Source organism: Brassica napus, chromosome C7, assembly GCF_020379485.1.
Source record: "Brassica napus cultivar Da-Ae chromosome C7, Da-Ae, whole genome shotgun sequence".
In the NCBI taxonomy this organism is placed as follows: Eukaryota; Viridiplantae; Streptophyta; class Magnoliopsida; order Brassicales; family Brassicaceae; genus Brassica; species Brassica napus.
The window spans coordinates 37,262,711-37,286,153 of record NC_063450.1 but is presented as its reverse complement, the minus strand read 5'-3'; the positions used below and the strand labels follow the sequence as shown (position 1 = coordinate 37,286,153).

Below are 23,443 nucleotides of genomic sequence, written 5' to 3'. Positions count from 1 at the left end.
AAAATGAATATGAACCAAACTAAGCGCAACATAATTTTATTTAATATCATAAAGTCTTTGATAATCTTAGACACAATCATAACAAAATACTAAATAAATTTATCTCTTGCATGCATGAATTTACTTTGAGAAAAAGACAAAAATAGCACTAAATCAAGTTTTTGTTCCCAAACTAGCACTCAAGGTCAAAAGTCACAAAAATAGCACTTAATGTTTTATCAAAAGTCACAAACTTAGGGTTTAGAGTCAAAGGGTGGGGTTTAAGATTTAGGGTTTAGGGTTTAGGGTTTAGAGTTTAGGGTTTAGGGTTTAGAGTTTAGGGTTTAGGGTTTAGGGTTTAGGGTTTAGGATTTAGGGTTTAGGGTTTAGGGTTTCGAATTTAAGGTTTAGGGTTTAGAGTTTAGGGTTTAGGGTTTACAGTTGAGAAATGAGGTTTTGGGGATAAGATTTCAAATTTTGAAAAATAAAAAAATTAAAATTTTCAAATGATAAACTTAGAAATGTGCTATTTTGGTCATTTTAGTTTTTGAGTGCTATTTTTGTGATATAAACTTATAAAGGTGCTATTTTGGAGATATGCCCATTTACTCTCGGTAGATGATAATTTTGATTTAAATAATTCTGATAAGTCACGATGCAATCACTTTACAAACAAACTAGGTGATAACCCGCGCTTTGCGCGGAATGAGATGATTATTTTTGGTATTTATAAGATAAAAAGACATAAAGTCTGTTATGTGGACATCGGTTTGATTGTATGTTGGATTTTGTTGTATTTTACTCTATTGAAATATAAGAACCATTCGAAAGTCTTATTTATTTTGGTTTGGAGAATTCACAAAAGTGCTGGAGGTTAACGATGAAAAATATTGTAGAAGAAGTCTTATAAATAAAAAGCTCAATTTTATTAAGACACATAGAGATAAAACTGATAGTACGATTTAAATCTATTGCCATAAACTAAGTTTTTGAAATATATGCAAATCACCTATTCATAATTAACTCAATCACGCATATTAGCAAAATAGGCAACCGTCGTATAGTAAACTTGAAATAACCGAACTGAAGCGTGGTTTATCTTCGTTGATTTCAATAGACGTTCCACTTCGGAACCGACCGGTTCGATTCGGTAAACCCACAATCAGAAGTTCCAACTTGGAACTAATAACAGTCGCGTATGAATATATCTTTTTTTTTGGTTTGTACGTGGCTCTCTTAGCCATTCATCTACAACAAACTGCACAAGTGAAGAAAAAAAAAGGAGAATCTTCTAGTTTAGCTTAAAAGCTGTGTGTTTATCCTATAGATTTTGTACCGATTATCAACTCTGTTGCAGAATCTCCATGATCTCATAAGACTTCGACCCTTTTTGCCTTCGCATGCACCGCCTCCATTAATTTGTACGTGATAATAAAGAATAAACAGTATGCTTAAAAGAACGTATGGTAGGTAAGAGTGTGCTGGCCAGCCATGCAAACGTAAAATTATTATCATTGGCAATGTAAAAATGTTATCATTTGTGTTCGTGAGCTTGACAAAAGAAAGGGGAGAAGAGTTCGTGAGCTGCAGTAGTTTATAATAACGATAATTCTAAGCTTGACGAAACAATGGGAGAAGAGTTCTCTTTTTGACAGTAATAATCAACAGCTACACACAAAATGCAAAAGAAGTCGCCTCACAAAGCCGATCTAATGAACCGAAACTTATAGGTTCTCTTCTCCTCTTCAAGACTTCAACAATGCACTAACGGATGCGTTGGATTTCTCACAGGTTCGGTCGAGAGACACAGTTCTTTTCATCTTAGTTTGTGTGACGTTTGTCCACGACTAAAGTCCCCATCTGAAGAACCTTGCCGAGAATAACCTAGATGGATCGTCGTGTAGGCTATGCGAAGAAGGAAGAGGAGACTTCTATGTTCATTAGACTAACAGATGTATTGGATTTCTCTATTTTGTCTTAAAACACAGTTCTTTTCATCTCAGTTTGCAATTTATAATCTTTTTTGTCTATAAAAATTGTCATCACCTGATGTCTGATGAGATATGTTGAAACCTCGAAGGTGTGAAGAAGATTACAAACTGTTTAGAAAGTGTTTCAATCCTCAGGCTAGTTTATAATCAAAAGCTCGTTAAGAAGATCACACAAAAAAAAAATACCAAGATGCTCCAAAAGATGGAAAAATAAGGAAATAAATATGTGAGAGTGTCTCTCTAAACGACACGTGTCAATATTGGTGTGAACACATTAATTGCAATGCTCCTCTTTTAATATATAAGAGATCTATTTATATGACATTGGTTTAGATTCTGTAACAAACAACTGTGCGTTCAGATTTTATAAGAATATTTAGCATTCAATCTCAAATCTAAACCATCTCAAAGTAAACTAAATAATTAAACATGAACGAAGATAAAGTTCAGAAATTCGATAATAAATAAACCCACATATCATTCGTCACATTCACTAATTTATTACTATTATTTTATAAAGTCAATGATTAATCAATCAATCTAGTGAATAAATTTCATATCAAAGGTGCCTAACATTCATACAAATCATCTTATCTAATCAAAATTCAATTGATTATGTATTAAAGCATGAGAAATAAAAATACTTATCTTAACAAAAAGATTGCATCGAAGATCAGAGATTCAGCCATCACTACAAGAAAACAGCGACATACCGAGGGAAAAAATCGTCGGTATGTCGTCGGAATAACGTTATTCCGACGACATACCGACGAAACAAGTCCTCGGAAATAACTCCTCGGAAATCCCTCGGAAATTTCCGACGGAATTCCGAGGAAATGAATTTCCGAGGACCACCAGTTCGTCGGAAAGGTCCTCGAAAGATACCGAGGGAGAACTTCCTCGGGATATTTCGATGGATTTTCCGATGGTTCAGTCCTCGGAAGTTCCGACGAAATGTTCCTCGGAATTTTCATCGGGAATTTCCGAGGAACAGATCCCTCAGAAAATTCCGAGGAATGAGTCCCTCGTTATATTTTGAGGAAGGAGTCCCTCGGTATATTCCGAGGAACTGTTCGTCGGAAATTTCTGAGGGTTCATTTCCTCGGAATTTCAAAAAAAATTAATTTTTTTTTTTAAAATAAAATTTTTTAAAATTCAAATTCGAAAATATAAAATTAAAATTAAAATTGAAAACATATTAGATAATATTCAAAGTTGTACAAATAAAAATAAAACATTCCGAGTTTTTGAAAAAAAAAAAACTACGGGTCTTGCACGTTCAGGAACACCTCGTTCGGGTACATCCTCTGCATCATCTCCATCATTTGCTGGTTCAGCCTCTTCTGTGCCTCATAGCCCGCCTGTTGAGCCGCCATCTGGGTCTCCAACAAAGATATGCAATCATCTTTGTCCTTCAACTGAGCCTTAAGTACTTCTGGATCAGCAAAGGGAGGTGGTGCAGAAGAAGGAGGAACCGACCGGGTGCGACGACCCAAACCGACCAAACGTCCCTTCTTCTTTGGAACCGACTGAAATAGAAAATAGCCAAATTTAAATAATATAAAAAGATGATAAAATAAAAATCAAGAAATAAATGAATTGAACTTTAAAAAAAGAACTTACCGATTCAACAATATCGTTGATTCGAAACCGGGACAAGTTGGTCGAAGCCGTCGAATCGTCATCCTCGGTTTGAAGCTGAGACACTTCGTCTTGCACCTGAGTTTGGACCAGGGTGACCACTTCTCTCACAAGACCGTCATCAATCTGGCCGGTCTTCTTGTTGGTATACGCCCTCTTCATTAAGGCGAGATCATCAACCGGCTCGCCATCATTTTCTTCCGCCTTGAAAAAACATAAATTAAACAAACATTAGAAATTAGAAGAAATTCACAAAAAATAAATTTCAAAACTTAAATAATTGAAGAAAAAGCGGCTGAACTTACCATGCAATCCCCCAAAGTGGCAATAGATTGAGCAACCAAGTTATGCTTGAAGACGCCCTTCCCTTTACAGTCGCTCCTGCGGTTGGTGGAGTTGGTGGAAGAAATTTCTTTCGTCTCTTCCTTATCCCAAATAATAGTTTTTAATCACAAAAAAATTTTATAGATATTAAAAATGTTTAATAAATATATAAAAATAGTTCTAATAAACAAAAAATAGTTTTAATAAATAAAAAATAGTTTTAATAGTTTTAAGTCCCAAATATTTTTTTTTTAAATCCCAAATATTTTTTTAAAAATACCAAATATTTTTTTTTAAAATCCCAAATATTTTTTTTAAATCCCAAATATTTTTTTTTTAAATTCCCAAATATTTTTTTTTTAAATACCAAATATTTTTTTTTTAATCCCAAATAATAGTTTTTAATCACAAAAAAAGTTTTACAGATATTAAAAATGTTTAATAAATATATAAATGATTTTATAATGCAAAAAATAAATTTTATATACAAAAAACGTTTTCATATTATATATACATAATAAATATAAATATTTTTATAAATATGAAATCGTCTTTTATAAATCCAAAAATCAAATTTGTATACAAAAAACGTTTTGTAAAATCCAAAAAATCGAATTTATACACAAAAATCGAATTTATATACAAAAATCGATTTTATAAATACAAAAATAATAAAACATTTATAAAAAAAATCTAAATCAATTCAACAAAACAAATTATTCAACCAAATCACAATTCTAAACCTATTATACAACCAAATCACAATCCTAACCAATCACCCTAACAAAAATCTATCAAAAAACTTCTAAAATCATCAAATCTACACAAAAACCTAACAAATAGAACCTAAGAGAGTGAGATAGGGTCCTTACATGATTTGTGTAGGTTAAGAGAGGATTCACCGGAGATATCGCCGGGAGAGAAGGGGGAGATCGCCGGAGAGGAGGGAGAGGAGCCGGAGAGGAAGAAGAGAGAAATGGGGAAGAAGAAGTGTTTCGTCGTTATAAAACCTAGGGTCTGACGGATAGTTTCCGTCGGAATTTCCTCGGTATTTCAATTTCAATTTTCGCGAAATATTTCGCAGCTGGTTTGCCCGGTTAAATGAAAATATTCCGAGAAAATTCCGACGGACACTTAAATATCCGTCGGAATTTCCTCGGATATTTCATTAATTCGAGGAAAAAGAATATCCTATGCATGTGTTTCTGTTGGTTTATATTGTTCCTCGGAATTTCCTCGGAATATTCCGAAAAAATTTAGAGGAACACATGTTTGGGGTTTCTAAACATCAAATTTTTTTGCCCTATATCATTTCTTATACAAATGCAATGCATACCATTGAGGAATCTTTGTATAGATGATCATAAACTATGAAATAACAAAATTTCAAAACGGATTGTAAGTATTCCCTTTACCGTTCATTAAAGTGTATAAGTGTTTCTCTTATGTTGTGGGGATTTCGTTCATACAATCGGAAAAGTGTTTATTATAGGGTAATGAACAAATTTTTGACTTCATAATCAGTCTAAGACACTTAATAAGGGTTATATAAGTGTTATTCAAACCGCAAAACGTTGTTTTCGGTTTAAAAACCCTACTTCCTCGGAATTTCCTCGAAATATTCCGAGGGAATTCCAAGGAAACCCTTATCTTCCTCGGAATTTTGTCGGAATATTCCGAGGAAATTTCGGGGAAAAAGACTCTATAATCAAATCCCTAAATCGACAAGGTCTATTCCGAGGAAATTCCGAGGATAACCTATCTTCCCTCGGAATTTCCTTGGTATTTCTATTAAAAAAAAAAAAAGTCGATGCTAGTCTGTTTCCGAGTCATCATCACCAGATGAATCTGAATCTGGATCTTGGTGAAACTCTCCAATCACTGGTTCATCCTCTACGTGAACGACGACTTCCTCTCCGAAGTCGGTTAAATCGACTACAAGGCCAACTCCAGCTAAATCTTCTGCTGCACTTAAGTTGCCGGATGTGCTTGGTTGTAGTGGGTCTTCCAGCTCAGAACTTCTCTGAACTCGGCCTCTCGGGTTGAGTCTTGTAACAGTAACCCATGGATCATCTCTGTTCCTTACCTGGGGGTACTTGATATAACAAACCTGTAACATTTAAAAAATTATTAGTAAAATTATAAATTAATACACATGATGATGAATCATTCTGAATAATTAATATTTAATTACCTGATCGGCCTGAGAAGCAAGAATGAAAGGATCATAATATTGCAGTTTTTTCCTCGAATTTACTGATGTAACACCAAATGCATCTGTTCTCACACCTCGATCTAGAGTGTTGTCGTGCCAATCACAATAGAAAACAGTACAGCGCAATCCAACCATGCCCAAATACTTGATTTCCAAAATCTCATGTATGTGTCCATAGTATACATCATCTCCTGATGCAGAACAAACGCCAGCATCATAAGTCGTACTCGAACGTCTCCTCTTCTGAGTTGTGAATGCATATCCTCAAAGTACAAAATCTCGGATATGACTTCACAACAAAGTTTGGTCCAACGACCATCTCGCGTATCCAATCGTCAAATGTTTTACCTCTGGCCAAACCAGCAGACACCTACTAATAGCACATATATATGTCATATCAATAAATGTGAATTAGTATAAATATATGATAAATGATATTTTAATTTGTTTAAAGCACTCACATAAGTAAACATTCATCCAGAAAATTCTCTCTGCTTCATTTCTTCTAGTTCGTCCTCTGTGGCGTCTCTATATTCGAACCGCAATTCTGCCATGAAAATCCTATACATATGATGACAATAATGTAATTAATTAAGATTTAAATTTCAACTTGTTAAAATAAAAATTTGTAAGCTAATTTATTTACCTCTCATATTGAAGAACATCTTCGCAGTTGGTGAGCAAATATGTTTGCAAATTACTGCGCTTCTGCTCAGTAAGTCGACGGTCCTTTGGTTTTCCGCTAAGTCGTCCAACATCTGTGAAAATGTCTGGAACCGTAACATGATATGTTGCCCGTTCGCCTCTATCATCATGCCGAGCAGGTCTTCTGTTTTTGGTCTGAACTTCTGTTGGAAAGTAGTACTCGGCAAAGTTTGAAGTTTCTTCATTGATCATCTGTGCGACTATAGAACCTTCTACCCTACTTAAATTTTCACCATCTTTTTCAAATGGAACATATACCGCTCATACAGATACATCCATCTATACTGCACAGGACCACCAAGTTCTAATTCTCTTGCCAGGTGAATAACAAGATGCTCCATAACATGAAAAAATGAGGGAGGAAATATCTTCTCAAGGTTGCACTGAATCACGGCTATGTTAGTCTTCAAATTTTCAATACCTTCAAGAGTCACTGACCTCGTGCATAAATCGCGGAAGAAACCACTTATTTCTGCAATTGCTTCATGAACATTTCGTGGTAATAGTTCCTTGAAGGCAAACGGAAGGAGGCGCTGCATCATTACATGGCAATCTTGGCTTTTCAAGCCAGTAAACTTTCCTTTCTTTCTGTCGATACAGTTACACAAATTAGATGCATAACCGTCTGGAAATTTCACATCGTTTGAAATCCAATCAAAGAACGCATATTTTCCCTCTGCATCAAGTCGGTATATGGGAAAAGGAGCCCTACCATTCTCATCAACATGAAGTTCTGAACAAGCACATATATCGACTAAATCCAGTCTTGACTTCAAATTATCTTTTGTTTTACCTTGAACATTAAGGATCGTGTTCATGAGATTGTCAAAAAAGTTCTTCTCAATATGCATGACATCTAAATTATGCCTTAGCAGATGATCTTCCCAGTATGGCAGATCCCAGAAAATATTTTTTTTGTGCCAGTTATGTAGGTCTCCAACAGCATCTACCGGAAAACGCTCATGTCCACCAACGTCTGGCGTCCTTTCTGCACCAAAATCTCTTAGTTGTGTCTTCAAATCTTTCCCACAAATTTCCGGAGGTGGACTGTCAAACACCCTCTTGTTCTTTGTAAACAAATTCCTACTCCTACGATATGGATGATCAGGTGGTAGGAATCTCCTGTGACAGTCAAACCAACACGTTTTCCTTCCGTGTTTTAGTTGGAAAGCATCAGTGTTATCTTGACAATATGGACATGATAGCTTTCCATGCGTTGTCCATCCAGATAACATACCATATGCTAGAAAATCACTTATTGTCCACATTAGTACTGCCCGCATTTGAAAGTTTTCTTTACACGAAACATCGTATGTTTTAGCACCTTGAGCCCATAGTTGTTGCAACTCATATATTAGTGGCTGAAGAAACACATCAAGTGATCTCTTAGGATGCTCTGGTCCGGGAACGAGAATGGAGAGAAACAAAAACTCTCGTCGCAAGCACAAGTTTGGGGGTAGGTTGTATGGTGTCAGAATGACTGGCCATAGAGAATACTGTCTTCCACTCTTGCCAAACGGGCTGAAACCATCAGTACATAATCCAATGTAGACATTTCTTCTCTCATACGCAAAGTCGGGATACTTTGATTGGAAATGCTTTCACGCTTTTGTATCTGAAGGATGTCTGATCTCACCATCTGTTGAGTGCTCCGCATGCCATCTCATTGGTTGCGCTGTGCGTTCAGACAGATACAACCTCTGCAACCTTTCCGTCAAAGGCAAATACCACATCCTTTTATATGGCACTGGAACTCTTCCACTCGTATCTTTATAACGAGGCTTCCCACCAAATTTGCATGTAACCCGCTGTTCATCCGCCCTCCAATAAATCATGCACTTATCGCTGCATACATATATTACCTGATACGATAAACCAAGACCAGCTACGAGTTTCTGAACCTCGTAGTATGAACCATGAGCTACATTATCCTTGGGTAGAACACCTTTTACAAAATCAGCAATCGCATCCACACAGTCTTCAGCCAAATTATAATCTGTTTTAATGCCCATCAATCTTGTAGCAGATGATAAAGCTGAATGACCATCTCTGCAACCTTCGTACAATGGTTGCTTTCCAGCATCCAACATATCATAAAATCTCCTAGCTTGTGCATTGGGTAAATCTCCCACTCTAAAATGATCATTTACCATCTGCTCAGTACCTACACCATAATCTACATCCGTTCTAATTGGTTCTTCTAATATAACCGCTGGCTGAGGTTCGCTAGTACTACCATGTTCATAATCAGTTTCCCCATGATGATACTAAATTTTGTAACTTTGTGTAAACCCACTCAAATATAGATGAGTCCAAACATCCCACTCTTTAATTCTATTTTTACAATTAGAGCAAAGACATCTTAACATACATGTTTTTGCTTCCGGTTGTCGGTGAACTAACCCTATGAATTCGGTTATACCTCGTTGGTATTCTTCCGTAAGCAATCTCGTGTTCGGATCCAAATGAGGTCGATCGATCCAAGAACGAAAATAATTTGAAGAAGACATGTTTTTTATGAATCAAATTCGTGTGTAAAGAGAGTAAGAGGAAGGATGAAGATATGAAGTGAATGAAGAGGAAGAGGGGGCTTGTATTTATAGTTGAAATCCTGCCGACAGACCGAGGAAATTCCAACGGAATTCCAACGCCAACGGCTAGTTCGTCGAAATTCCGTCGGAATTTTAAAAATCCCCCAACGGCTCTCTAACGGCTATAATATATCCTCGGAATTCATCGGTTTTTTCCGAGGAATACATGTTTCCTCGGTATTCCATAAGAATATTCCGACGGATTTATATTTCCTCGGAATTCCGTCGGTATATTCCGACGGATTTATATTTCCTCGGAATTCCGTATTCCGACGGATTTATATTTCCTCGGAATTCCGTCGGTATATTCCGAGGAAATTCTGAGGAAACCAAATTTTGTGTTTCCTCGGAAATTCCTTGGGATATTCCGAGGATATTCCGAGGATTTCATTTTCCGTCGGAATGTCCGTCAGAATACCGCTGTTTTCTTGTAGTGCATTCTATTTTTTTTTTCAGATGATTATATCTTTCCTTTTATATAAAATAATCCTGAAATACTGAAAATTTGCTCCTATATATATGGCTATTTCATTATTAGTTATGCAAAATCAATATAGTAAAATTATATGAACAAAGTGAAGTTAAATACTATCACGGAGAATAGTTGATTATTTTGTTTTCTTTATAAGCATCAGAAATCAGTTCTAAATCCATGTAACAATCATCAAAGCATTGTTCAAAAAGGGAAGACTAACGTGATACTTTCACTAAAACTTTGAGTTAGCCGAATAATTTTCATCAAGCACTGAATCTATACGAGCTATTGTTTTATTTATTTATTGATAACTCTAAATCCACGAACTTAAAAATAAATCGTATCTAGGAATAAGCTAACCATCAAACAGTGAATCAGATATCTAAAATCAGAAATCATATACATGATCAATAAGTAAGAGTATCGATATAAATTTGAAACATTGAACATATGTCACTAACACATGCATGTTAAAATTATAGAACAATAATCAATAGATACAAAAACATATGAATCAAATCAATAATGAAATATTAGAGCAATTGAGATCATGACAATACATCAATAAATCCACAAATCATAAAATCATAAAATATATTAATTACGAGATTCATGAATCATGACTATGCTTTGTTTTCATAATTATAAAATTCCAGCAAATACACGTCAAAGTCAATAGCTTACTGATTCATTTATGTCACGTTAAAAATAAAGCTTAACACAATAAATATAAGCATGAATACTTAATTGACAAAGAACAAAGAAGATAGATCTACCGTTAAAAAGACAGATATTTTCATAGTTGATAGTATACCGAACGATTTTATAAACTAATAAATCATTAGCCATTCAATTATAAAACATTAAGCATGAGGGTACTTATCTCTCGATAGCATGGCTTGGTGATTGGGGATAAGTTACGAAAGAAACGTCGTAGGGTAGGTTAGGGTTTTGGATTTTACTCGACGGCTACGTTTTGTTTTGCTCGGTAGTTACGAAGACGACGTCGATAAGCTATGAGATTTTTTTTTTTCTAAGAGTTAGAGTCTCGTGCTGATAACATGTTGTGAATAGAGAAAGAGAAAATCAGTTAATCTTATTATTCTATAGATTAGGATACAATATATAGTGATACAACATTAGAGTTTCAGAATCCTCTAGAACATGAGCCTATGGACCTAATGGACATCCACGTAATATTTCATAACAAAAATAATATTATTGAACTTTTATCTTGCTGAATTTTTTTCTCATGCCAATTTCCTTACAATCCATCAATATTGGTTTTGGAAAAAGGAGAGACAAGTGAAATCTATTGTGTATCAGTTAGTTTCCGGGGATGTCTCTTTTATCTGCAGGCTTTTGGTTCCAAAAACTTATTTCTTTGCCTGGTGGCTTTGACTATAGGAGTTATGTGTATAAATCGCTAGCTTTGGTTTCAAATCATGTGTAATCGTTGGATGAACGATAAATTTGATTAGGCCTAGGCACATTTATCTAAAATTGAAGAACCGAACCAAAAATGAGGTTTGGTTTGGATTTATATTCTATTAATTACCGGAGCAGATCATATATCTTCTGAACCAAAAATTGAAACAGAATCAAAAACCAATATGTAGAACGAACAACAACCAAACTAAATTTCTATATTTAGTTTTAAAATAATCAAATAATTTAGAAATATTATTTATAAATCAATTACCAAAAAACTAAATTAACAGAGTAATTTTTATCCTAAATATTTAAAATTATCCAAATACTTATACAAAAACCCGAACAATCAGAAATTTAATCCAAAAAAAAACTCAAATTTTCTGATTATTTAAACTGAATTAACCAAAACTAGCACCAAGTAAAATCCAAAATTACTTTGGATATTAGTTGTTTTCCAACTTTGTCGCCTAAACCGATCCAAAACCTCTAGATCCATAAAATCGACCAGAACCGAATGCCTAGGGAATAGGGATATATATGATCTTCTAGTGGAAAGGAAAATAAAAGGAGAAACAAATCAATGACAAAAGAATAAGTCAAATAACAGATATGTCGTGAAAACGTTATAGGACTTGAATAAAGCCCACACGCTAATCGTGCTTTGGCGTTAAGAAGTGTATTGTGTCATTAGGTTGATTGAGGCCCAAACAAGGTTGAGTGTTTTGTTGTTGTAACTTGTAAGTCGAGAATAAGGCATGGATGAGAAAGCAAAGAAAAAAAAATATTATAAACTCCATTAAGAAGAAAATCGTTTTGAGGGAAAAAGGAAAAAGCTTGAGAATTGCATTCTCCATGTATGATTGTTTCAGCATTATCATCAAATGTTTTCAGCTGTATGCTCGACACTTCAAAAGTTATAGCTTCTTTATAATGGTACTTAGTCTTAACACAGAATGCGTACGTACTAGTCAAATGAGTTTCTTTTTCTCGAAGAAAGATTTCAAGTGCCAAAACTGAAAACCAGCCACCGATAAACAAACCCCGAGCGATAAGAAACTCAACCACGCCATCTTCGAGTTTGTGGATCTATTCAGTTCATGCATTTCTTCTCCCCTGATCATGCCACCAAACCATAAGATATAATATTTAAGTATTTATATCATCTCATCATCTATCTTCAAACCAACAAATAAACTTAAGCAAAAAGGTATATATGTTCAACCTTTCGTGAAGATAATACATCTCCTCGTGGATGGAAACCATAGTGTCTAATAAGCTCTTAACCGAGGACTCCATCATCTGCCATTAACAACATCAAGACCACAACAACAACCACAAGCAGGTTAGAAAAAAAAACCCTAAACACACAAGTACACTTGCAAATCGTCAAAACCTAAACCATATGTACAGTAAAACAAACCCTAAAACACTTACTTCGACTTGGCTCTTCTTCACCACTTTCGACCAGTCTTGGGAGTGAACACCAGACCTCCAATCGAAATCAATGGTCAATGTTGTCTCCGGCTTATGATCGACGGCGGTGATGCACGCTAAGTAACTACCGGTCTCAGATGCAGTAAACGAGAACTGGCCAGACTCCGTATTATCGGCTTCGTGCAGCATCGTCCCTTGTGGCGACATCACCTACAAATAGATCACAAGCAAGATGAAAAGTATTGAGATCGACAAGTTTGAAACCAAACTAGATGTGATAATTTTCGGGTGTGTACTACCTGGACGATGATTTTGTGAGAATCAGGGAGAGGATGGTGTTCATCGTTAGGGTTTACGATGAAGTATTTGCCAACGGTCATGGATTTTGCGTGAATATCCTCCGAGATGCATTTCATCTGCCCAGAATGAACTTCATACCTCATTGATAGTGTTTTAGGTGATAAAAACGTAAGGATCAAAAGACAAACCGAGCTCCAACAAAGAAGATCCATGGCGGCACCAGAGCAAAAGAGAGAGATAGAGATAAATAATAATTAGAAAAAAATCTTAGCAGTATTCAAAGGTTTTTGGCTGTTTTGGTAAAATTTAGCAGGATCAAAAGAGAGTCAAACATTTACGTGTAAACGTTTAATTTGTTTAAACTTGTGAAAAGATTCTTATACATTATCACTTGATTTCTTTCCTATTTTTGCCGCCAGTAGATATATTATGGGCTTTATGCATTAGTGAAGCTAATATATCCTACCTCCTTTTCTTATTGTAACTAGTTTAAGAAAACTTCTTTAGTTTCAAAATGTAAATAATTTTCAAATATCTAGATAACTTTTAAATTTATTAGATATAATGTAACCAATCAAATAATATCAATTTTTTTATAATTGGTAGAATTAATTAATCTCTTATATATTATTTAAGAAACATTACAACTTCTTTTTGTAGCCACGTGTCATCACTAGGATGATTCTTAGAATCATTAGAGAAATATGTTGGTCCATCTAATTACATAATAAACTTTTTATTAAACTAACAATAAATTCATTATTAATGTACTTTATTATTTCTTTAAATAGAATTTACGGAATTGCCTAATGTGGCTAAAGTATATATGGCAATTAATGATTTTGAATAATAAAGATTTGATAAAAATTATTGTATCTTCTATCATATTTGTTTAATATTAAACTATTAAATAAATTAAACAACCACAATAACCATATAATAAAAAATTTAGATTTTTCTGTATATGTTATATTTTGAATTTTTAAAAACGACTATAAATTACTAAAACTGTTAAAAGTCTCACATTCAAATGATTACAAAATTATATAAGTAAAAATTATAATTTAATTAATTATTAAGATTAATATATATATATATATATATATATATATATATATATATATATATATATATATATATATATCGTTTTAAATTAAACTATAAACCATATAAATTACATAAATCTTATAGTTTCAAAATTTATTTTGAACAATTTTTTGGTAAAAGTTTTGAACAAACATTGACAACTTATTTTTTAAAAAATTATAAACTATTAAAACTATTAATCCCACAATGAAAATTTTGTAATCAGTAATTTATATTTTTTTTCTATAAAAGATACAAATGATCAAAAAAACTATATGAGTAGGAATCATCATTTAATAGACATTAATATTAAAAATATACTAAAATGTACTATGTATGTTAGTATCATTTAAATTTAATTATATATTTTATCAAATATTAAAAAATATATTTTTAGATTAATAAAATTGATTTATATGTTCGCACCAAATTAATTATATATTTAATAGTTGCTGACTTTTAATACATTACATAATTTTTATATATAATGTTTATCCCGCGCAAGGCGCGGGTCTTAATCTAGTTAAATATTATTTTTCTTAAAGTACCAACTTTCTTAATATTAGTGTTTTTAATCTAAACTACTTACATTGTAAAACAGAGGGAGTAACAACTTTCCAATGAAAGCCTTTCTAAAGTTACTCTAAGGCCTATTTAAGTTTATTATTTGATGATATTTTATAAATTTTGTTTCGTGTTCAAATTGTATTTTTTTGGTTTTAGGTTTTCTTCCGATTCAGTTGTGGATTTCGATTTTCGATTTATGAAGAGTAATAGTTCAGTTATGAATTTAGGTTTAGTTTGAGTTTTTTATATTTTGATTTGGTTCATCTAATTTTGCAGCTATAATTCATTAATAGTAAGCTTGGGCAGATTGTTTTTTAGTTATAGTAATAAGTTTATATTTATATTAAAGAGTATACGATGTTTGTTATGTATTAAGTACATAACAGTAAACTTAATTTGTTTTTGTGATATCATTATTAGGAAGTGTATTTTCTTAGATTACATATAAAATGTGTAAGTATTACATTTTTATATTTTGTTAAATATGGATTTATCTAGAGAATAAAATTTTAATATTTGAAACCACAAAGTAAGTTCACACTTCAAATTCAAAAACATAAATGTGTTTTCGTAAAATTCACAAAGCCATCAAAATTATACAATCTCCAGCATATTACTATTGAATATTTAATATTTAATTTTTTTTTTAATTTTTGTACATGACCCTATGTGAAGCTAAGTTATATATCATTATTTTGCTTCCTGTTATAGCAAAGTAATGTTAACACCATTTTATAGATTATAGCAACGTAAATAAAATAAACATTAAGTATCCAAATGATTCAACATAAAACTAAATTATTCAAAACCCTAGAAATTGATATATAAAAAACCCAACCAATCAAAAACTTCTCAGACTTCATAATATAGTTTCTCATAACCTATTCATTTTTAATCTTTTTAAGCTTCTTCTGCATATGTCCGTAGCAGAATTAATCTCACTCCAGCAAATTGAGTCTAAAACGACTGAAACTATACGGTTTTAATCTTAGAAACATTAAAATGAGAAGAAGAAGCAAAGTGTGTTCTTGTGTTTGATAATTTTAAGAACGTGTTTTATGAACGTGTTTTATGAACGTGTTTCATAACCTATTACCAAATTGTTTTTTAGAATTATGAAAACAAATTAAATATTTGCATATGCTTAAGAATATTCGGATGTATGTGAATTGTGGTAAGATCTTATATTATGGTTTGTTCAACAAACTTGGTAAATTCATTATCAATATTATATATGCGAAAGGACTTGCAGATATCTCATAACAAATTCTCTACATAAAATCCGTGTGTCTACTATATATAATATAGCTAAGATTATTTAATGATTTCAAATATATATAAAAAGATATTATCAAAATTACCAAATACCGAATATTCATTCCAAACGTGATATATAGCGTAAATTCAAAATATTGTAATATATTCTCTTTGATATTTTTACTAATATCAAATATTTGGTATCAATGGAAGCTGATAGTTTAAAATTTAAACAAATTTGAGAATATATAATTTTTTCTCAATTTACTATATCGTTTATTTTTTTAAAAAAATTTAAAATATTTGTTCAATATTTTTCGAGAACTATTTTACTGATTTATAGTTAATTATACATAACAATGATCAAAGATTTGTTTGATATCCTTTTGAGAATATGTATTTTCGAAATTTAAATAACAATTGCAAATTTATATTTAACATGATCTCTAAGATTTCAGTTTGGCATTTTTTAAATAACGATTGGTAGTTTCCAGTTTGTAAGCTAAACAATAAATAGATGGGAATGTTATAGCTAACGATGTTAATGTATATATCAAATTTCATAAACTTCTAGGTAGTGAATTAGATGTTTAATCCTAGCTAGCTAATGATGTGAATGTTGCCAACTATTAACATAAAGTGATATAGGCAAGATAAAAAAAACCTATAAAATTTGGTTGTGGTTTATAGGTAACTTAAACCATATGTTTATGCTATATGAAACTAAAAGGTATTCGTCGGATTGTTTAAATCTGTGTGTAAGAAAGTAAACCATTATCTTTAAGAAACGTCAAAATTTGGTTGTGGTTTATAGGTGGCTCAAACCATATGTTTGTGCTAAAGAAAACCAAAAGTTAAATCCTTTAAGAAAAAAGAAAAGAAAACCAAAAGTATTGGTCGAATGGTTTATTTGTATGTGTGAGATAGTAATAAATATATATAAATTAGTGGTATTTCGGTACATATGTTTTATTCTCTAATGAGTTCAAAATTGTTTTTTGATTCATTTGATAGTGGTTAGTGACAGGAATATAAGTGTTTTTCATTGATCGATTCAATAAAAATAGAATAAATAGCTGATAGTTGCACCAAATTAAACATAGTTAAACTTAAAACCTAAAATAAAGTTAGTGTTTCAAAAGGAAAAACGTGCAAATGCATGTATTTGCTACGCGTAGATTGTTTGCCGTTGAGATATACACATTTGTTTTTTGTTTTTTTTTTGTCTTGTTGAAAAGTATGTGACGTGTTTGTTATTGGTGTTTTTGGAATTGAATCGTAATAGTATGGTGGAATTTGTTTTTTGGAATCGTATAAATTTTCCTTGATAAATATTTGTTTGATTTTCAGTTAAACTATTGAGTTTTTAATCTATTGTATAAACGTTTATTTAATGTAGTATATATGTTTGAGAAAAGAAAGTTAGACAAAAACGTAATCGTAACAGAATAAAAATATTTTTATATTTGTTGCCAGCATAAATCAACAAATAATTATTATTGTTGAAGTACATAGAAGTAATTGGGATCTAATGTTCAAATGTTAAGCAATAAAAAGTGATTCGCCACGTATCAATTGAAATAGATGAATTTAATCATTTCTTTATAGAAATAACATTTCATGTATCTTTTGTTGATGTTGTTTGGATAAAGTATTGTAACCTTAGTTGCTTGTAAAGTGATAAAGTAACACTTAAGTTTTTTAACTAATATTCCATGAAATATTTTATTAATGCCATTGACTATCATTATCAGTGATTGCCTTATAGTCTTGCCTCCAACCAATTTTATCAATGTAAGTTTCTCTTGTATTTTTTTCACTTTTGCAAAGCATTATTATACTTTATACATAAACTGCACCTACGTTCAACCGTCTACTGATGTTTGTAGATGATGGAAGCCGATGTCAGAGTTGTTTTTTATCAAAATATTCTTGGATGCTTTTTACATGAAGAATTTCTAAGTTTCCAGCTGATAAACATTTTGTCATAAAATCGTTAGAAAAGTAAATGGATGGATGGTCAATGGTTTGATGGTCATTTCTTACTTTTTGTTCTTATGAATTTTATATTTTTATTCTTAAAATTTATATGCTTTGCATTATATTTTATTTTTAAATTTATTATTTTATATTGTATATTTTAATATATATTAATCTTTGAATACGGTTATCCATCTTTTATCTTATTAATTTCCTTAATTTGGTTTTGCTGACCAAATAAATTTTTCGTGTGATTCAATTTTTATTTTTATTGATCTGGATTTTATAAAACATGTAAAGCAATATTATAATGAATTTCTCTTCTTTGGGTTTTTATTGATTTTTCTGTTTATTATATTATGTATTTTGTCTAAATTATTAGTTGTCACAGCTCAAGTTATAGATTGTCACAAAATTATCATTTTTATTTGTAGTAGTTTGTTATTTTATTTTCCAAAAAATTGTTTTTCAAAAAAAATGTTCTGATGATGTAATAATATTTGATTATTGTTTTCTTTTTCTTTTTATTATTTTTCTAAGCTTTGGCTGCAAATCACTCTTTCTATGGATTTGATAAAACCTGAGAAACAATATTTTAAATATTTTTCTTATTTTTTATGTCAACAGTTTTTTTATTGCAATTAATTTGTTTTAAATTTATTATGTATTTTTACTGAATTATTGTACGTTAGCATCAAATTGATGTCAAATTATTGTACAAAACTAATTAACAATTATATAAATTTTATGGGTATTAAGTATTCTGTCAATATATGTGAGCTAAATTATAGAAAATGAAAAATATAGAATAGCTAACAAACAAATTTTAAAAAACAATTATTAAGAGATTCATACTTAATTTTAATATTTAATAATTGCATTTGTTTTGACTTAATGGTTTTCTAGTTTTTGCATTTGAATTCTTCCATATTTGCCATAATGTTTCTATATTTTCAATATACAGTAAAACCTCTATAAATTAATAATGTTGGGACTTTGAAATTCTATTAATTTATAGAGATATTAATTTACAAAACTTTCTTTATTTATATTTTTATTTTAAAATATATTTATTCTAAGATAATAAAAAATATTTGATTTTAGTGTATAGACATTAATTGTTATTTTTTTGAAATTTGACATTTATATTAGTTTTATTATATTATTTGTTGTGTATAATATATATTGCATAGAGCTTCAATGCGGTTTTAGATATAATACTACCCTTGTTCGAAAACGCGATTAACGCGGCTGGAAACGCGACGGTTATACGCTGCACGGGAAGATACCGTGGCGATTATGCTAAATTCGGTTGATTGTACGGAACTATTCCAAAACTTGAATTTTTTGGATATTTTGAAGTCCAGAATCCTTCAATATAGTGTAGATCTATAGCTTCAAGGTGTAAACAACAATTAAAAAACAATAAATTAAAGGATTTAACGAAACTTTTTATTGCGGCTGCTAAATATTGCAAAAACAGCTAACCCTTAATATTTGGGACAAAGGAAGATGATGAGAATATTACCATATTGCCACTCCAAAAAAAAATAGCAAAAATGAAGATGTCAGGCTTCGAACTCAGGACCTGATGCGAATGACTCAAAAAAGCACCCACCAGACTACACGCAATCTTTCCGTTTTCATATACGTTACTAAATATATCCAAAATTAATCACCGATTAATCTTAGATTAATCTCTGCTTTTCTCATTGCGCGCTAGGCCCAACCCGAGTGCACGCGTAACGCCTATCGAGTTTCCGAACAAGGAATATTACTAAATCTCATCAAAAATATATGAAGTATTAAGAAAATATAAAGATAATTTCACTTTGAATATAAAACAAAAAAATATAATAATAGGTGCTTATTTATATAAGTTATGTATACATATAAATTATTAATTTATTATTTTAATGTGACCATATATTTATATATAATTTTCTAAAAAAAATATTATCTTATTATTTTATCGATTTGTGTCAAATTTTGAACTAGCCCAAGTTGGGACCAACAAAATTTAATAATTTATAGAGATTATTAATTTATCGAGTATTAATTTATAGAAGTTCTACTGTACACCTATTGAATTTTGATAGTGACAGACTCCATGTATAAGAATTTAATATTTGATGGACATGGAAAGTAAATATCTATAGACCGTAGAGATTACTCCTTCAACATTGTTATTAGACATTCGTTCATTAAGCAGACTTTGTTTAAAGGTATTAGACACTTTTAAATGGATCTATATATATTTAAATTGGTACACGGTTTCACAAAGTTCTATGCATAATAACTTGTTCAAGGAAGTGTTTGTGAATACTGTGAATTGAAGGGGCAAGCATGCAATCATTTGATTGCAGCTGCAGTTGAATATGCAAATATGTGGGTAGAATGCTTTAAAGAAATAATGCGAACCAGTATCAAAACTATAGAAAGCTCTTTGACCAAGTTAATGTTTAGCTTCAATCTCCTTATGGATGATGATAAGTGTAGGTTATGATGATGTTCATGGTAAACATTACATGGATCATCGTAAGCCCCAATTTTTGCCTTCTAAATCAATCCTAAACCCTAACTTGATAATGAAGATTTTTCAAATGAGATTTTTTACTGATTTGCAAAGATCTCTGTGATTGCCTCGTACCTTCCATGACCATTAGAACTGTATAACTCAGAAGGGTGAGGTCTTAGCTTGTGCCATTGGTGTAAGAGAGGCAACTTCCCACACAGAGACACCCCACTTCCGCTAAATGAGGAAGCAACAAAGAGGACTTGGTTTGCATAGGAGGTGAGAATAGACGAAAACCAACTCAAGGAAAAAATCGCCATACTGAATCTCCCAGGACCTTTTGTCTGAGAAGAAAGAAGTGGAATGAGGCTGTTGATCGTAGGCAGGGGCCTTGTTCGGGTCACCAAGTCCCCAAAGAGGGTTTCCTGTGGATATAGCGTACTGTCTAAGAGCGGAAAGCATGTGTCCCGTGTTGATGAGAAGGAAAGTTTAGCTTCCCATCTGGTCCCAAACCAAATTTGATTCTCTTAAAAATCATATGAAAAAAAATATCAGAAAATAAAATCAGAGGGAACAAACTGAGAATGCAAGTGCGAAGCAATGACGTATATAATACTTTGATAATGTTGATCATATATGAGAAAGCAGAGTTGAAGCTCTTGCAAAAATAACTCAAGAATTAGAATACAAAACACGACCAATCATAAACTGCATTTAAATTATAATTCAAAGATGATTCTAATAAAGAACTTGGTTTTTCAATCCAAAAAAGTATATTTACATGGATGGTACAGACATGGAAAGATCGAATATTCTGCAAAAACCTTCAATACAACTAAAACATATTAGTAAAATAATTCAAAATTATCAACATAAGAAAGAAAGAGAGTAGTGAAGTACATACTGCAAGAGAATTGCTTCTTGAGAGCAGGTAGGAAACTGTATTATTCCGATTCCAACCATTAATAGACACTACAAATCATATCGCTATCTGGTGCAAACCACAACATGGTTACATCTAAACAATATTAGCTGTTTGAGAACAATAAGTAGCAAAAAAAAAAAGGACAAATCAGCAGGCTCGTTTACTTACCAACTGCAGCCAACAAAAGAGCAATCCTAAAGGTAGAGACTGCGACCAGCAGCCTCAAGATCTTCACCACGTGCATCATTGTCTTTGAAACAAAGATTATGTAAGATGTTGTAAGTAAGGCATGTAGACAGCAGAAAACAACACTAAAGCAATGCACTTTCACAATTACCATAACTGGAGCTGGTTATAAAAACAAAACTCCCGGCTCAAGACTATAGAAATTACGTTCCAAGCTCAAGAGCTAACCTCGGTCTGAACGTCTCTGCCGTAGTGTTGCGTCCATAGGGCTTGAAAAGATAAGACCAGCCGTGATTTTCTTCGCCGTAATCTTTGCTCGTCTCGTCGAAGGAACTGCACATCCATAAGAATACCTTCAGAATTCATGGAGTGTGTGATTATCAGCCTTCCAAACCCATAAGAATACAATGCTTTTATAGACAGGAGAAAGGTAACTATTTTTAAAAAAATATTTCTTCAGCATATATAGAAACAGATTATATAAAACGAGCAAGAGCATTTGAGGCTCATCTCTACTCATTGCTACGGTTGACTCACATGTTACACGCCTCCAAAATCAACTTTTTTTATCATTAGAAGAAAACATCTGCGAACCAATACAACTCACAGCTAAAACTCGAGTTGATCAGTAAAACAAAGAGTTTAAGCAAAATAAAGCTGAAACATGGAGTGTTCAAAAGCTAATTAACATATTCAATTAGCATAAATTCATTGGTAGGAAAGGTAATACAAAATTGAAACAAAGCGAATATGGTTTTCTATTTACTTTAGATCGTTTGAAGCCAAGTTTTCTCACTTGCATCTGGCTTTCTATTGAGAGAATGGGGGGGGGGGGGGGGGGGGGGGGTCAAAGAGGAACTATGATGTCGATGAAGTGAGTGGAAGAAATGTAGATATCGCAAAGGTCACGAAGAGAAATAAACAATATCATCTTAAAGTTAGATTAAAGAGGTCGACTGAATGCTTTCCAGTGGGTTGAGTGGGCTAATCATACAAAAACTCAGAGTTAAGAACAAATTAATGAAAGATTGAGACATTACGTGAGAGATAGGAAAGGTTCTTTAGTTTTGGAAATTTTTTGTCGGCTATCGCAACCAAGAAGAAGAAGAATAAACTTAAAATTATAGTGGGCTTGTCATAACGTTCTCAGAGGCCCAAGCAAAAGTTGTAATAATAGCCCAGTTTAGGATAGAGGCATGAGATAAACCGGATTACACGGAATCAATTCGAATGCGGGCTGGTTTGGCTCTGTGCCAGGTGTCCAAAAACTCTTTCTCCCTCCTGATGACATGGTGGCCTCTGAAGAGAGGTAAGTCTCTTTTATTGTAATAGATAGATAGATAGATAAGACTAAATTAAACCAATTTATGGAAATGAAGCTAAACCGGAGAATTTGAATTTTGTATAATTCTTTTATCTGTAGACTACCGAATGATGGCTTAATGTGATGTTGGTTTAAATTAAGTAATTCGGTTATATGTTATATTTATACTATTAAAACAGAAGTCATGACTTTTTTCATATGTGATATTTTGAAATGGATCATTACTCTAGAATGTTTATCAAATTTTACATAATTTAAACATCATATCTTTTAATATCTTTATCGTTTATTAAAAATAAAAATAAATATTGTTTAAGAAAAATCTAAGAAAATCTTTTCAGAATCATTTTAAACTTTATTTCAGAAATTATTTAATTTAAATTTTAACTATCATAAAATATAATTAGAATTTCAAATTAAATTTATTTTTGTTTTATGAACGAAAATTATAATCATATAAAATATTTTAATTACATTTTAATGATAATAAAAAATTAAATTAATTAATTTTCGA

At 31.8% G+C, this 23,443-nt stretch overlaps 1 protein-coding gene across 1 annotated transcript; it reads right to left on the bottom strand.

Moving 5' to 3' along the window:
- Positions 1-12,177: 12,177 nt before the first annotated feature.
- On the bottom strand, positions 12,178-13,635 carry LOC106409826 (transmembrane emp24 domain-containing protein p24delta8). Its single transcript, XM_013850381.3, has 4 exons — positions 13,089-13,635; positions 12,790-12,999; positions 12,578-12,654; positions 12,178-12,468 (listed from the first exon to the last, which is right to left on the bottom strand). Exons 1-4 carry the CDS (start codon positions 13,299-13,301, stop codon positions 12,324-12,326), a joined length of 645 nt encoding a protein of 214 aa, XP_013705835.1. The 5' UTR covers positions 13,302-13,635; the 3' UTR covers positions 12,178-12,323.
- Between the last annotated feature and the right edge of the window lie 9,808 nt (positions 13,636-23,443).

What these genes read in the sequence shown, in the direction of transcription:
- LOC106409826 (XM_013850381.3), bottom strand. Translation starts at nt 13,301, where the DNA reads ATGGATCTTCTTTGTTGGAGCTCGGTTTGTCTTTTGATCCTTACGTTT. An exon ending in CTCACAAAATCATCGTCCAG is followed by an intron (nt 13,000 to 13,088) that starts GTAGTACACACC and finishes ATCTATTTGTAG; the next exon opens with GTGATGTCGCCACAAGGGAC. An exon ending in TGAAGAAGAGCCAAGTCGAA is followed by an intron (nt 12,655 to 12,789) that starts GTAAGTGTTTTA and finishes TGTTAATGGCAG; the next exon opens with ATGATGGAGTCCTCGGTTAA.